Raw genomic sequence first — 16,034 nt, forward strand, 5'->3', positions numbered from 1 at the left:
CTAACAGCAATAGTCAAGGATGCACTTGGAAGAACCAGCTGCCATGAGTCCAAAGCAGAAAATATTAAATGTATTGACAGAGAATCTGTCATCTACTAAAACAGCACGCAGAGTGACCCTTTACATTTAACAAAATATAGAGCATCAATAAACAATATAGAGCATCTGTGTATTGCCTGTGCTTAACACAGTTACCTCAAACCACAAAGTCAACTTAGGACATTCAGTACAGGATTGCCAAAAAGGAGGGGTCATATAATTACAACTGAATACATTCTATTGATAATAAATTCAGTGCAGTAGGTAGCTCTGTCCAACATATAATTTACAGAGCAGAAACATTTATAATTTTTATATATATATATAATATATATTATATATATATATAATATATATTATATATATATATATATATATATATATATATATATAAAATAAAAAAGCCTATATATATATATATATATATATATATATATATATATATAAAATAAAAAAGCCAATATAAGCCTGCATAGTATATTTCTCTTGAGACGATAGTAAATAAAACACTGACTCAACTACATTGTGCTTGGCAGAGATTAAAAACAAAACTGCATATTTATCAATACTAAATATTCCATTTTGGAAGGAGTCCAGGTTGATTTTCAGTGAACCAGGATTAATGGACATATACGAGATGTCACTGCCTACTTTTTTAGTTCAAAGTTGAAGCTCCGCAGACTGATAAAAACTTGGCAGTGGTCTGTTCTGATAGGCAAAGCAATAAAAATTTCCTGGCCATGGATAAGCTTGTCGGCCTGCCATAAATTTTATTCACATTAGATTATGATTTTTCCTTTGCAATAAACATCCACTCAGTCTTACACTCACCTGTTCCCAGGTGAGATTTTGGACACCTCACAACACATTAGGCAATCTAGACAGTGATATCTTGTTGGATCAGAGTGCATAAGGGAGGGGGGGTTCCCTTGTGCTTACCAGAAAACATTTTTACCTGTCATGGACACTCCTTCAGTAGAGACACCATACGCAGCCTTAAAATACTTCCATCTCCAGGCTGACTACTTTCAATGAAATGACTCAAGGGGTCATGTGAAGTAGTGACAAAATGAGCATGTGCAAGATAACAAAATGATTTAAGCAAACAAAGCTTTACACTGTCACCCTCAGCACACGACCTGACAGGGTCTGCAAGTATTCCTACTATTATACCGTACACAGTCTGAAGGGAATTTACCCAGTGCAAAAAGTGTAATGGATGCAATCAAACTTGGCAATGAGAGTATTTCCAGCACCAGGGTTTATGTAGAAAATACCAGGATAAATTGTTCCACTTCCAAGCAACAATAAAATGTGGACTTTTTCAAAAAAATGGAAAAGGCCTTGATTTCTATAAAAAGACACAACTGGTTTCTGGTAGAAGCCTTTGTGATTTCTCAGTAATCTGCACTAAAAGCAGGCTTTTAAAACATATGCATTGAAGATTGTTTGCGCTGCTATATTTGCTCTATTATTTATTTAAACAGGATGTTTAGTATGGAACATATTTCTCATTAAACCACAGTGCTGTCCAGATGTTATATGAAAAAAAAGGATTTGTATTATTCCCAAAGACAAGTTTTGTGACCACATCTTAGAGTATCGTAGGAATATTTTTTGTCAGATAATTTTTTTGTGTGTGGTGGTGTCTGGAATTTGGAAGATAAAGCAGCACCAATACATAAATTGTTATTGTGTATTTACCTGGGGTTCTGCACAAACTATACAAAAGAAACTTGACTGAAAAGGAGACTACAGTGGAATTCTAATGCATAAACAAAATTTGAGAAATTAGTGTCCTTAACCGAAAAATAAGGCTGAAAAAACTTTTCGTAAACAAAAATGAAACAAATTCATCTTTTTACTATAATCCATCATGTTCAAAATTCCAGTTGGCACAGAAATACATTGAAAGGCAGCTAAGCAGATTTCATTACTCAAATAAATTTATTTTGTGGATAAAAACAAACACACACACACACACACACACACAATCAGCCCACCCAACCACCTGGGATCACTTACACGCTCCATAAAAAACAGATCTGCAGCTTTAGTACAAAACAAAAATCACAGGGAATCCTTTTCATTTGTCCTTGCTTATAAAGGCATTTTCACACTTTTAAAAGTTTTTTCTACAGGAATGAAAACTACTGTAAAGCACTCTTTGTGCTGTGAAAATCTAAAACCAACATCCTGATAACAATCAGGTATGCATCCTCCCCTCCACAGCATATTGGCAGCACAACATAGTGAAAAAGAATTTATCTTTTTAAATTTCATATGAAGAAATGAGAAAGTCACTTTAGAAGTGTAAAAAGGTAACATTTCTGGAATTATACCTGGTACACTAGACTTTGTACTTTATGTGGCCAGGATAGATTATAAGAATGCTTAGCGGAGTTCTTTAACAAATTAAGAGCATGATATAGCAGAATTCCAGGCTAGGAAATTTACAATATAAGATCTCTGTTATATGTTCTAGCTTTTGTAAAGTTGGCCTTCTCCCAGTACCCGGGGTAACAACCATTTGATGCATGGCTACTGAAAACAGGAACTGATTTTTATCACCTCTCAAATAACTGCCCCTTTCATTGCATTTACAGTTAAATTGCCAAAAATAAAGGAGTGGAAGGACACCTGCAATTAACAGGTGCATATCCCAGTGGCTAAATAAAGGTGCAATGTAGGTAGGTAAGATCTCCTTATTCATGCAATCAATTTATGCTATTTACACAGTAAACTTTGTGCAGATCAACAAACCACCAAACCCTAGCTATGCCTCCCCAAATTTCAAGTGGCATTGCTCTGTTGTATTTGAAGGAGAAGTGGTTTTCATGTGACTGGCATCCTTGTATCTACCATTAGGCTAAATACTGCGGTAAAGTGGCAGAATTAGGTTTCTTTCTGACAGCAACAGTCCCTACTGTTCTGGACTGCTGAACCTGACCGGTCCAAGGGCTGCAAAGGATTTATTTATTTTTCTTCTTTTTTTAAAGAATTTCCCCAAACCTCCATTTCTTGTTCAGAACAATTTCAACAAACCGCAATCAATGTTTCAATAGCACAAAGATAATAGGTTCAATTCGGATGCTTTGCTGTTGAAATATCAACTTACAGGACAAAGAACTTTGTCAGAATACATACTGATATGGTAAATTACTGGAAACTGGAAAGGGAGATAAAATAGGTAGCGTCTTTAATACATTATTTTCATTGCGCAAACACTTTAGAAATTAGAATAGTTTTAAATTCATCTTTCTTACAATCTGCAATGCCACAAGACAGCCAGCCATTGTGGCCTGGCAACAATACTGAGGTGAAGAATGGCAGCATTCTGACAGTCATCATGTTGTGATGTTCTATTGGTCACCAAGCTTCCTGGGAAGAGAAGGGGGGCATATGGAAATCATACAGCCAAAGGATGCACCATGAAAAGGCCAAGCTGCCCAGGTAAATAGAACACAGAAATAAAAAAAAAGTCATAGAACAAACAAGAAAACTATGACAAACACAAAAACATGACAGTGTGTAAAATGGGTTTGTTTTTCACAGTAAAATGTTAACAGAATTAATTACAACACACAATGGCATATATTGCTTCACTTTGTCGTCTTGGAAAATATGATGAGCCACTGTTATGTCAGGTTTAAAGCTGCAAAACAAAGTTATACAAGCATCTTAACACATAAAAAAATGAGCTATTTACATGTTCAGGTCTACATGTCCGGTGCACCTTACAAACCACACAATACCCACAGTTATTGATAGACTTGTGGCTGCACTTTCAGGGGTATAAAAATCAGTCTATTTTTGCTTTCAGTGCATGACCCCCATTTGTACATATACAGCCTTAGTTCTGTCTCCATGTACGGACTTCTTTTTATTTTTAACTCTGCCGCAAGCTCTTCCTGCTTCATCGTTTTTTATTGGCTCTACGTCGTACCTAGGAGAAGATCAGAAAAGTATGTTCACTTAAAAAGATTACAAATGAATGAAGAACATTATTTATTCAAGTGATCAAATGACTCTTTTTTTTTTACAAAAACTGAGAAATATATGCATTTCCCTGTGGCATCAACCTTTATTGTTATGGAGACCATGTCCATTTCTTTGAAGCAATGTCATGTCTCTATGAAGTGTAAATAAGTAGGAACTGAATTGCAAACTTGAAACAAGCCTCAAAGATTATTCAAATCATTTCCTAAGCTATCCAAAACTAAATGTTTTGGTTGGAGTTCTTTACAGCCAAACTTAAAAATGTACCCCTTGCAGTAAAGAGAATAAAGAAGTTTCCACTGCTTACTTTCTTTTCAAAGCTGTAGTAGCCTAGCTGTTTTGCTGAGCAACTCAAGGATCTAGAATTATGTCATTTCAATACATGCTATGGTTTGGTTAGCATTGAAGCCAAGGGGTCAAACATTTACAGCCTAGCATTTCCAAAGTTACAGGTCAGCAAGCAATGATTGTCTTCATTTGTCTTATAAAAAATGCTTTTCCCAAATAAAACAAAACAAAACAACAACATGCATCAAAACACGTCACAAGTTGAGCTGGTGTAAATTTTACCCATAATACCTAGCTTTTCATACTGAAACGAGTATGGATTTATTTTGTGCTCTCTAAGTGTTTCAGCTCAAGTATGCAATATCAAGTAACTTACAGGTGCCGGAGCCACTTCCTCCTCTTCCGTCTCCTCCTCTTCTCTTGACATGTTGTCACTAGGAGCTGGGCTGTTCTGTGATTCATCCATGTCATCGTCAGAGTCCGGCTCTCTAGCAGCTGCCTTCTTCGGCCGTCCTGAGCTATAAAAATGAAGGCTTTCTTTAAATTATTAAAACACAATGTGTTTTTAACACAACTATATTTATTTTACTTAGCATTTTTTTATAATAGCTAACATTTTGCCCCAAAAAAGGCAAGAGCTGGAACCACTAGAAAATGAGCTGGAGTCTGCAAATCACTATATAGCTTTCCTCTGTAAAATTAAGTGAAAATCCAGTCAAAACCTTTTATTTCATACCCTGGATGTATATCCTAAGCCAGCTTTTGAATTTCTTAATTGTCTATATACAGTATGACAACCGAAAATCCGGCCATCGATGAACCGGATCCCTTCAGTTTCCCGGCATGAATTTTGGATCTTATTTTCAATACGGGGCCTGCGGTACACTGTTCGGCCACTGATGTTTTCATGGTGCTGTTCTGCAGAAACAGCTGCTAGGTCTTGTTTGCTAAACTAAATACACGTTGAGACGCCTGTGCTGCCTGCTACTGTGCCAGATGTCCGCATTGCTGCGAGAGGAAGACTGGCCTGTGTGTGGAGGAAGTATTAAAAAAAAAAAAATCTGGAAATTTGGCAAATCCGGCACTCCTCAGGTCCCGAGGTTGCCAGATTTTTGAATGTCAACCTGTATGAGAGGTGTCCAACTCAAATTATATAAGTGATTTTATTAAGATACATAGTCTTAGTAGAAGTATAGATCCTTCCCTTACACCCTGAGACACCATATCACACACCATCCTCATGCATTAATCATGTTCTTGAAAATAAGAACGTTCTTGTCATGAACATATATTCGATTTCCCATCTTTCATTGTCTTTCAATTGTCTCCGTTCTGCATCAACTTTTCTCTTGTTGTACATTTTGGGAGTGATTGCTTTTTTCTAAGCAGCTTTTTCTGAGGTAGGTGTACTTGACCCAACCTGGCATGTCTATGGGAGGGGAATGGAGCCACTAACTGTGCTGAGGTGGAGGTCTGTGTCTGAGTCTGGAGACATTCTGCCTGAAGAATGGTCAGGCACTTGTGTGGACCACCCGCCCTACTTTTACCAAGCTTTCTGGGACTGGGTCTGCCTGTAAAATGTCAGCTGCTTGGATGCAGCACAGTCACCACAGGCCACATAAACCAGCCAGACGGTCTGGATTCAGCCTGCGAGCCTTGTGTTTGACACATGTGGTCTATAACATTTTATCTGGAAAGCATTAGCTCAAAAAACCTTATTGGTGCATACACACTTCTAGAACACTTACTATCATATTTACAATTCGTACACGTTATCTAAATGTGGACTGTAATCCGAGACTAAATTATAGGATCCTAAAAACCAATGAGTTTTAATTTCATGGTAATACCAGTATGTATTAAAACATATAATTGTCTGTGCTATATCTGATCTTGTCATATGCAACCTTTTTACTTTGCACATAATGGCATGATCAGTTAGATTTACCTTCTCTTTTCCTGTGCAGGGGTTGATTTGGGTGGTCGCCCTCTTCTTTTTTGTGGCGTAGCTTGAGAAGGCTCCAAAACAGAATCAGACTGGTCAGACCTAAACACAAAACTGCTATTTAATTCACATGTATCCACTTAAAAGTGTACAAACTTTTCAATTATTTTTTTTTTTGTTAAAAAAAAAAAAAATCATTACATAGCTTTAGTGATATCCAATAGAAGTAAAGCATATAAAACATAAAATCCACAGTTTTCTTACTTTTGTGCAGACTTCCTCGATGTTCTTCCTGGGCCTTTACCTCTTCTTTTCTGTTCTACATTTTCATAGTCCTGCTCACCAGCCATATCAAGTGATTCTTCCTCCTCATCTTGTGGAATTTCTACTGCAGCTGCCCTCTTTCTACCTCTCTTTGGAGTCTTTGCTACTGGTTCATCCTTAGCAGCCGTGGCCTTGCCAGATTTAGGTGGTCTACCTCTCCGAGCTTTTTTTGGTGGGCTATTTTGTTCATCTTCAAACTCTAAGTCTTCCTTAAGTCTCTTATCTGGCCACTGTTGCTCATCAGACTCTGATGTTGCTGCTGCTCTCTTTCGGCCACGCTGTCCAGACCTGGATTTTGATTCCTGAGCAGATTTAGACAGTTCATCCATGCTCAAACTATCCTCCTGGTCCAAGAGAGACTGCTTTTTCCGACCTCTTGGCTTGTCATTGTCAGAGTCATCTCTCTTATCTTTCTTCCCAGGCAGAGGTGAAGACATCATAGAATAATCCTCATTTTCGCTTTGATCCAGTTCAGTGCTGTCAAGTCTTTTCCCAGTAAACGGAGGAAACAGAATGATCATTAGGCTCTCATTTAACACGGTATTTAAATCACCAGAACTCACAGAGAAAAACCCATCATATACTCAGCCCATAACTAAAGTCATCAGTTACCCACAAAATGTTAAAACCTATTAAATAGAATGTGTGAAATATTTCCCACATACAAATGAAAATAGCATTGTATATTAATATTACGCATTACACAGTATTTATATAGCGCCATCATATTACGCAGCGCTGTACAAAGTCCATAGTCGTGTCACTAACTGTCCCTCAAAGGAGCTCACAATCTAATGTCCCTACTATAGTCATTAATGTAGTCTACGGTCAATTTAGGGGGAAACCAATTAACTTAAATGCACATTTTTGGGATGCAGATAGTGTCCTGGCTGGGATTCGAACCTAGGACCTAGCGCTGCAAAGGCCAGAGTGCTAACCCCTGAGCCACCCTGCTGCCCACAGCATATGTATATGTTATATAAAAAGTTGTATTAGGAGAAATCAAGGCTATGTAGCTCTATTTTGTAAGTATGTTAGAGGCAGGGGATTGCATAATGAGTTAAGGTTATGAATGGAAATTTCCCATTCAGTAACAAAATAAGAAATGTAAGGTTGAAAAAACTCTGGAATCTGGAGAAGATGACAAAGCAGTCAAGCACCTTGCCTATCTGGAAAAAAAACTGATTGGCTGCTATAACCAGATGCTTCATTCTGAGCCCCCTTTTTCAGTACAGTAACCAGATGTTTTCTGTGCATTCCTACCTTCCCTTTATCCTTCCTGGAGAGCCTGGGTTAGATCCTGAACTAGCATTGCTTAAAGTCTCCATTTTAGAAGACTTTGACTGTGTCTGTTTTCCTGCTGATGACAGAGGCTTGTTCACAGCTCCAAGAACATTTGTAGATTTAGGCTGAGAAAACAGACAAAAACCGTTATACACCAGATATGTCCACATTTAGGGTGATATGTAGTTACTACTTTGTTTTAAAGAATTTGCCACAACCACATAAATGTTGCGACAAAAATTGTAAGAGCTGCATACTGCAAAACTCTTTAGCTAGATCAAAGTCTGACATGCATTACATTGTTCCTAAAAAAAAAAAAAGAAACAAAGGTGATAAAACAGACATCTCCTAAATATCAACGGTGTGTTTTTCAATGGCCCCACAAAATATGAGCACCGTATGACAAGAAATGTAAAATTATAACATACCAGTACCATGTATAGATTTGATGTAGTTACTTACTCCCATATATGATTTGATGCACTTGTTTTAGGGTGCAAGACACATGGGTAATTTGCAGTTACGCTCCATTTTCTGCTTTATTGGCAAATTTATTGCTTAAAAAAATCTTCATCATCATCTATGAAACTGCTAAAGCTACTGTTTTGTTTTTGTTTTTTTTTTGAGGTCACCCAGCTTTTAGCAGCAATCTTTTTTTCTGTTAATTTCTATGAGTATATCTACAAATGGCTGTTCAATTTGATTCCAGCCAGCAAATCTGTTGATGAAACTGCTAGTGCCGATTCGCTGTTGAATGCTAGAAATGGCAATTTACTTCAATGAGAAGTACCTAATTTTTAAAGCTTGCACAAATATTGGTGCAGCATTAATAATTCAGCCTGTGTAGCACGTACTACCCTGTTTCCCCTATAATAAGGCACTGTCTTATATTTTTTGAAATGCCAAAATATGCCCTAGGTCTTATTTTCAGGGGGATGTCTTATTTTTCCATGAAGACGATTACAGTACACCTTTATTGTTGAAAATCACTCATGTGCCATTCATTGTTCCCTTCTGATCACTCATGTGCCATTGATTGTCCCTTTCTGATCACTCATGTGCCATTGATTGTCCCCTTTCTGATCACTCTGTGCCATTGATTGTCCCCTTTCTGATCACTCATGTGCCATTGATTGTCCCCTTCTGATCACTGACTCACTTTTTTCTGGCTTCTATGGCCGGGGGGTGGCTTATTTGATGGGGATGCCTTATCATCGGAGAAACACGGTATGTTCCGACATAGTTCAGGATTGATTGAATTACATTTGGGGTCTCATATAAATTAACTACCTTGGTATTTTATGTGCTTCTTATAAAAGAAAAGAACTGGGATCTTGAAATTTTTTTCATTATGTTAAGTGTGCCTTATTCGATTTACTAAATATTTTAATATAACAATGTAAAATTAAACAGGGTCTTGAATTTTTAATTACAACATGTGTAGGTAGATTTAATGACCACCATATAATAAAAAATACTACCACTATCATAAGCCACTAGTAAAACCCATACAGAGCAGGTAAACTGGGGGAGAACTCTAACTTAATTCAGCTTCGCCAAATTGCAGTACTACGTATGGAAGTAAAAAAAAAAACACACAGCAACCAAAAAAGGACTTTAGGGCGTACAACTAACTTTGTTTTGTTTTTTTGCCATTTATATTAGCTGCTTAGTACTTACATACTAGCGCAGGCTCTACAAAAAGGCCACTCACCTTTCCTGGAGTGAAAAAGGACTTCATGTCAGCAGGAAGATAATTTTTGGTGTTGCTAAAATTCTGTGGAAGACACAGAAAAAATATTTATCATTACAATGCATAAAAAAACTGTAATTTTTTAGCTCATATTATGAATGTTGAAGGCCCTTATCTAAAAACTGAAAACTTTGTGATTAGCAACAGTAACAACGCTAGTCAGAAAGTGTTATAACTATTTCCTAAAATGTTATCAGTCATAGACTTCATGACTGGTTTAAACATTAAAGTATTTTTTCAAAGTTTTTCATAGTAATACAAAGAGTAGAAAATAACAAAACAATAAAGTTACAGGTAGGGGAAAAAACAGAGAAAATATTAGGGTAGGCATATCACAAAAAATAGCTGTACACTTAAGATGGCATTCCATAGTACAAGGTTCATAGATGAACAAAACTACGGCCCCCATATGATGTCAAAACAATATTACATCATATAATGCTATTCTGCCTAAATAGAAAGTAGTATGGGTCAAATATATTCAGGTTTTGGGCATTCAAGGAGGATTTTTGAAGGTTTTAGATAAAGTATGGAATGGTTAAAACCTGATCTGCATATTATTAGTAAAGTATCCCTTTACTTGGTAACCTAAAGATGCAGCAAAAAAATTAGATGAAATAATGCAAAGTATGACTTTTTCATTGTGAGCCTAGTACATATTAAAGACTATTGCTGCTTCACAAACATGTTACTATAAAAAAAAAAATGCCCAGTTATACAAAAAAAAAAAAAAAGCCCTAGTACATGACTTCTAGTTGCCGGAAACAGTCCATGTAAACATGTTTTAGATGTTGCCTCCAGAACATTCACTCCAATAGCAAGATAACCCCCCCCCCCCTTTGCCCCATGTTCTGTGGACTTTTTGACTTTTCCCAGTGATAAAAGTCTCCAGTACAAACCCAGGTCTTGCTGGGTGGAGTAAATCAAGGAGTTAAGCTCATCATCTAAATTATCTCCGTTGTTGTTCCAGATGAGTAAATATAACTAACATTTGTGCTAATATCCTTTAGCATTTTTTTTTATCTGATTTAAAAAACTAAACTAAAGAAAAAAATAAATAAAAAAAGGCTATTTATTCAGCTTTAACTTACAAGCATAGAACAATTCCAGAACCCACCTTGTCTGGCTGTGTGAAGTACCGTGCTGGTAATACGGGATCTTTCGGAGACTCTAAACTGTAGGTTGTACTCTTAGAAATAATTATATTCATTGCTACATCACATACTGTGTATAGTTTCTGCAAAAGAAACAATTTGATCAGCCTTCATTTTGTTCCAATATATGTACATCATATCTACAAAAAAATGATATGTAGCGCATATCGTAATTCTTTAAAGAAATAAAAAGCACCTCATTAATTTTGGGGTCATCTGGAGCTTGTGCATCCTTTGTTTGCTTAATGTTTTCCACCATTTTTCTTATAAAAGCATGACTGTTATTTTCATTCTTCGACATTAAAATTTCCAAAATAAACCACAGGCACCTTGCAAAAAAAGAAAAATTTAGCAGTCTGTTAACAGTATATAAGAGAAAAACTGTATAAAAGGATTTGTATATAAGCAAATTCTATTTAAATAAAATTAGAAAAACATACACTTAAATGTCAGATTCCATTTTTTTCTTTAAACACTGGACAAATATGAAGAGGACTATAAATTAATCTACCCTTTGGTGCAAAGCAGCAGAATGAAGCAAATCAAGACTTTCTAAACTTTGCTGGCAGCTGTTTGATACCATTGCTTTTCCTCTGCAAGTTTTGACATAGATGTAGTGAAGCTCAATAACCAAAACTAAAATTTCGATTCAAAACACCAAAATATATTCTGACATAAAAAGTTATCTGTCTTGCCAATGGCCATTAGATTTTCTTTTAAGACATATTCACACCTTGATGCTCTTGCTCTTTTTATAACTCAGCAACTGCTACTGGATGTATCAATATCAAGTTGACTAATGTGTAATTTTATATAACCTACAGTTTTATATGATATCATGATTTGTACGTTAACTGAAGGTGAAGTGAAGGGCAGAAAATATGTTACTTGACAAGGTTGATGCTATTTTGGAGTTTGAGACTGCCCAGAAGGCTGGAGCAAATATTCATGAGCTGTATTGGCGCATATTGTTTTCGTTCTCTATTTCTGTATGTATGACCATATTTGAATGTATGGAATGGTATATATTGCATTGTAACGGTATATATTGCATTATAACTTTATTGTGAAACGTCACCACACACACATATATTTACACTGATATATTCTTATTGAACTGCTGTTGTAACTTTCCATGAAGATTTGTGAATAAATACACACGCTTTTTATGATACAGAAGAAGACAGTTCTGTTCTTAATGCGCCCAAACAATAATTTATATTATTACCTTTTTTACAATATGTCCATGTTTACAAGCTTAGATCTAATTTTCTATCATTTACTGTGTTTTTTTTATTTTCAAAATTAGCACACAGCAGTATCAAATCAGATAATGAACTGAATCAGGAATTGACTTACTCTTTTATGTCCTTTAGTTGTTCAATATCTTGAATTTTTACATAGTCTGGATCATGTGCAAGCAAGTGAATTGTGTATGGGACAACATACTCTGGCAGAAGAGACAGCAGCTTTTCTAAACAAGAAAAAAAAGTCACTATTGGCATTTGAGAAAATAAACACTTGCATGCACCCTGCATAAGGGAGGCATTATGCTTGTCAGTCTGACTTACCACTTACTGCAGCATGCTGCTTTAAATATTCTCTTCTAACATTGATATTTTTGACCAAGCATTGTCTAGCATGTGCCCTCCTCTCTTTCACAGGATCTTTGGCACATAGGGCACAGATTGCCATATATTCCAGCGGAAGTCTTAATCTGGAAAGGCCTTTGTGTAGTTTCTGGGCAAATATTTGTCTGACCTGATAACATTCATCCTGTTGAAATAAAATAAATAAATGGAAATATCTAACATTTTGTTTGCATATTTGTGAGCCTTTTGAAAGCAATGTTTTTAGCAATGTGAAGGAAAAAATATTTTTTTACTTTAAACAAATATGGTGGAAAGACGAGAACAACAGAACTGATTAACCACCACCTCAGCACTTACCCCTAGGAATCAGTGTTGGTTTGCATTTTAAGTAGGCCTGTTTATTCAGTGACAACTTGCTTACAACTTAAGATACTGAATACATAAATTATGTTTTTGGGGGTTAACCTCCCTGGCGGTAATCCCGAGTGTGACTTTTTTAATGATCCTCCTGTGAAGCTGCGACGCCGGTCCATCGGGGGGCGTGGCCGGGCGAGAAATTTAAAAGCAGATTACTGAGTAATCTGCTTTTAAATACTACCCGGGTCCCGGTATATAATAAATTATATTATAATTTATGATTATAATATAATAAATAAATATAATTATCATACCCGGGAGTTAATCCTAAGAATTACAGGCCCACGTTATAAACAAAAATTTCTATGCAAAAAAAAAAAAATAGGATCACTTTTTGCATCAAAAAACTGACAGAATTAGAACGCTAGGGGGGTTAAACTAGACTATCTTTTGTCAAAATGGTTTTGAACAAAATATTGTATTGTAACCTATTGTCCTTTTAAATAAACATTATGCAGTGGATTCTATAATATGACTTACTTAAAACACTAAAATGATGTTTCTGCTGCCCAGTGTTTTTGCAAATTAAAAAAAAGATTTCTTTACAATGTTGAGCATTTTTGATGCAACACTAACAAATATTTAAAATGAAGAGACTTAAGGATTAATGGTAAAATAAAAATGCGTTGCTTGGGGTTAACTAAAAGCTTTGTATAGAAATTAATTTTTAAAAGATATCAGATGCAGAAAGCTAACTAAAGTGTAAACATTCATTGTATTACACTGTATTCACTCAATAACAGGTGCAGAATATCTCCTGTAGAAGCTGCATTTTGACAGATACTAATGCTAAGTAACACAACAAATACCAAGCTGTCATTTTGACAGCAAGTAATTGCTTGTAATAGCAGCAGTGAAAGTAGAAGTATGGCAGTTCATATGCTAATTCTAAATCACTAAACACAGTGCTTTTTTTGTTTAACAGCTTGCTGTAGAGGTTGATTATAAACTCCTTGGAAGTACATGTACTTTGCTTTGATTTTCTAACCAGGCTCTGAAAACAAGACAGAACTGAACACCTGTAGCTGCACTAGCCTATAACTTACACTACATTACCAGCACAGCAAAATTACGTGCATATAGGTATGTACATATGTATGGTGCCACGGTAATCATACAATACATAAAGAAATGTGGTATAGAATTCCTCCATTTCAGTAACAATCCCCATAACTGTAGATTGTAAGCTCTTTGGGGCAGGGTCCTCTTCTCCTTCTGTGTCACTGTCTGTATCTGTCCGTCATTTGCAACCCCTATTTAATGTGCAGCGCTGCATAATATGTTGGCGCTATATAAATCCTGTTCAATAATAACAACAACAATCGCTATACCTGTATACATACATTACAGTAAACTAACTGTATACATACATTAACCACTAAAGCACACAACTGGTACTGCTCCAGAGTTATAATTTCATGGTAGCAAGGCTCTTGTGCCAACTTCACAATTGCACATCCAGCTGCCAGCCTCAGTCGTGACATGTCTGGTTTACTGTATGGAATAAAAAGGAAAACCTGTTAGGGCATACACGCTGACTGTGCTATATTTTTCTGTGCATTGGTACTGCGCATTTGAAGCAGTCCACTTACAGAAATCATATTTAAATATATTTAGGAATCAAATTAAAAAAATAAAAAGATCATAGGTTCTTGACTATAAGAATCAGAATATAGACAACTATTATTTGCTAAGATTGGTTTACCTTAATTTCCCATGTTCAGTTAAATCTCCATCAGCATGTAATATTGCTGTTAAAAGTCGTAGTGTAGACGTTCCAGATTTACTATGATTATTCTTCATGCCCAGTAACCAACGCACCATCATTTTAGTGGCTTGAATCTAAAAAAAAAAAAATAAAAAAAATAAAATAATTACTCTAGGCATCACCTATGACTTGAATAACCCAGCTAATTGCATTTTTTTAACACTTAGTTACACTAAAAGCTTACACTTAAAGACTCACAGAAAGATTATAAAAGCTGCCATTTCAGGCTTTTAACAGGCTCCAAATCACTAACCCAGAATAAAGCGTAATTACTACATAACCTATCACACTGTTAGTCATTTGTTTTAGGAGCATAATACCACTAAAATAATAATAAAATAAAAAAAATCACATTTACACCCAAGCAATTAGCTTTTTGCATGTTTTCCATCACTTTTAAAATTAACATGCTTTGTATGTATTTTAAATACTGCTCCCAAAAATCAAAATTAGGCTCCAAAGATGCAAAATAAACTTTAAGGTTGGCAGCAAACCATACAAAGGAATCTAATGAATAATTATGGATGTAAAAAATAAATTAAGGTAATCTTAATTCTCTTGCACTGCATTCTAAGTTAACATGCTTTGTTAAGGTAGTTCATTTGCTTGGCAACACACTGAATTGTGTCGAACATCCAACATGAAATAAATTTTTATATGCATTTAAAAATAAGGGCTGTGCCTTACTATGCATTGTGATGTATTTATGTCACAGGTGCATTGGATTGTCATTGAAAATAAATGAAACGACTCAGTAATTACTGCATAGTGCATTGCAATAACATTAATGCAATTCACTGTAATAGGTCTAAATGCTCCCCTAATTAAAATCCATGTTAGATATATTTACTTACCTTCACCAATGTTTCAGGTGACACTTCATCATCCGGAACCCAGAGCTTAGTAGTTTTTCTACCTGGACACTAAGAAAAAAGAAATTATAAAGACCCAAATTAAACTTGATTCACATTTGTCTTTGCATTGTGGTATAGACTAGAAGTCTAAAAGAGGCCTAAAACGTACTGAACAGACAATAATATTTAAAAACACAACTAGGCAGATACAAAAACTGTTTGACACAAATCCCACACGCAACACAAATGTAATGTTACAAAACAAGATATGCAGTAAAAAAGACATTGTAGTAATGGTCTAATCTCCAATTTAAAGTTACATGAGCTGTGCAGGGTGTTTAAATAGAACAATGCAGTGTAACTGACTGTATTAAAGATTCTTTAATGAAATTGTGAGAAAGCTGTGCGTTTCTGCAAGTCTATGTGACAGCTTAAGATAAGACAGGTGGGTTCTACACAGAAAAGGTGCAGAAAGATGTAGACTAAGTATTTTAAGTCATTCAAATCTGTAACATCATTACAGATACAGGATACAGGAATATGAAAAAATACAAAGGTGTGAGACAAATGAGGATTGTGGAAGGTGTCTTTCAGAAAGCAAAAGACATAAAATTTTG

General features: G+C 35.6%; 1 protein-coding gene across 1 annotated transcript in view; it reads right to left on the reverse strand.

The window, feature by feature from the left end:
• Positions 1 to 3,221: 3,221 nt before the first annotated feature.
• The window catches only part of PDS5B (PDS5 cohesin associated factor B), a 53,975-nt gene continuing 41,162 nt past the window's right edge, over positions 3,222 to 16,034 (reverse strand). Inside the window, exons 22-34 of the mRNA XM_072404312.1 lie at positions 15,418 to 15,486; positions 14,501 to 14,637; positions 14,166 to 14,289; positions 12,358 to 12,562; positions 12,146 to 12,260; positions 10,983 to 11,115; positions 10,750 to 10,869; positions 9,594 to 9,656; positions 7,859 to 8,004; positions 6,536 to 7,081; positions 6,275 to 6,373; positions 4,703 to 4,844; positions 3,222 to 3,985 (exon numbers count right to left, since the gene is read on the reverse strand). Of these exons, the coding sequence (XP_072260413.1) occupies positions 3,956 to 3,985; positions 4,703 to 4,844; positions 6,275 to 6,373; positions 6,536 to 7,081; positions 7,859 to 8,004; positions 9,594 to 9,656; positions 10,750 to 10,869; positions 10,983 to 11,115; positions 12,146 to 12,260; positions 12,358 to 12,562; positions 14,166 to 14,289; positions 14,501 to 14,637; positions 15,418 to 15,486 (1,929 nt within the window). The 3' untranslated portion in view covers positions 3,222 to 3,955. The remainder of the gene's footprint in view (positions 3,986 to 4,702; positions 4,845 to 6,274; positions 6,374 to 6,535; positions 7,082 to 7,858; positions 8,005 to 9,593; positions 9,657 to 10,749; positions 10,870 to 10,982; positions 11,116 to 12,145; positions 12,261 to 12,357; positions 12,563 to 14,165; positions 14,290 to 14,500; positions 14,638 to 15,417; positions 15,487 to 16,034) is intronic.

This window comes from Pyxicephalus adspersus, chromosome 1, assembly GCF_032062135.1.
Source record: "Pyxicephalus adspersus chromosome 1, UCB_Pads_2.0, whole genome shotgun sequence".
Classification (NCBI taxonomy): Eukaryota; Metazoa; Chordata; class Amphibia; order Anura; family Pyxicephalidae; genus Pyxicephalus; species Pyxicephalus adspersus.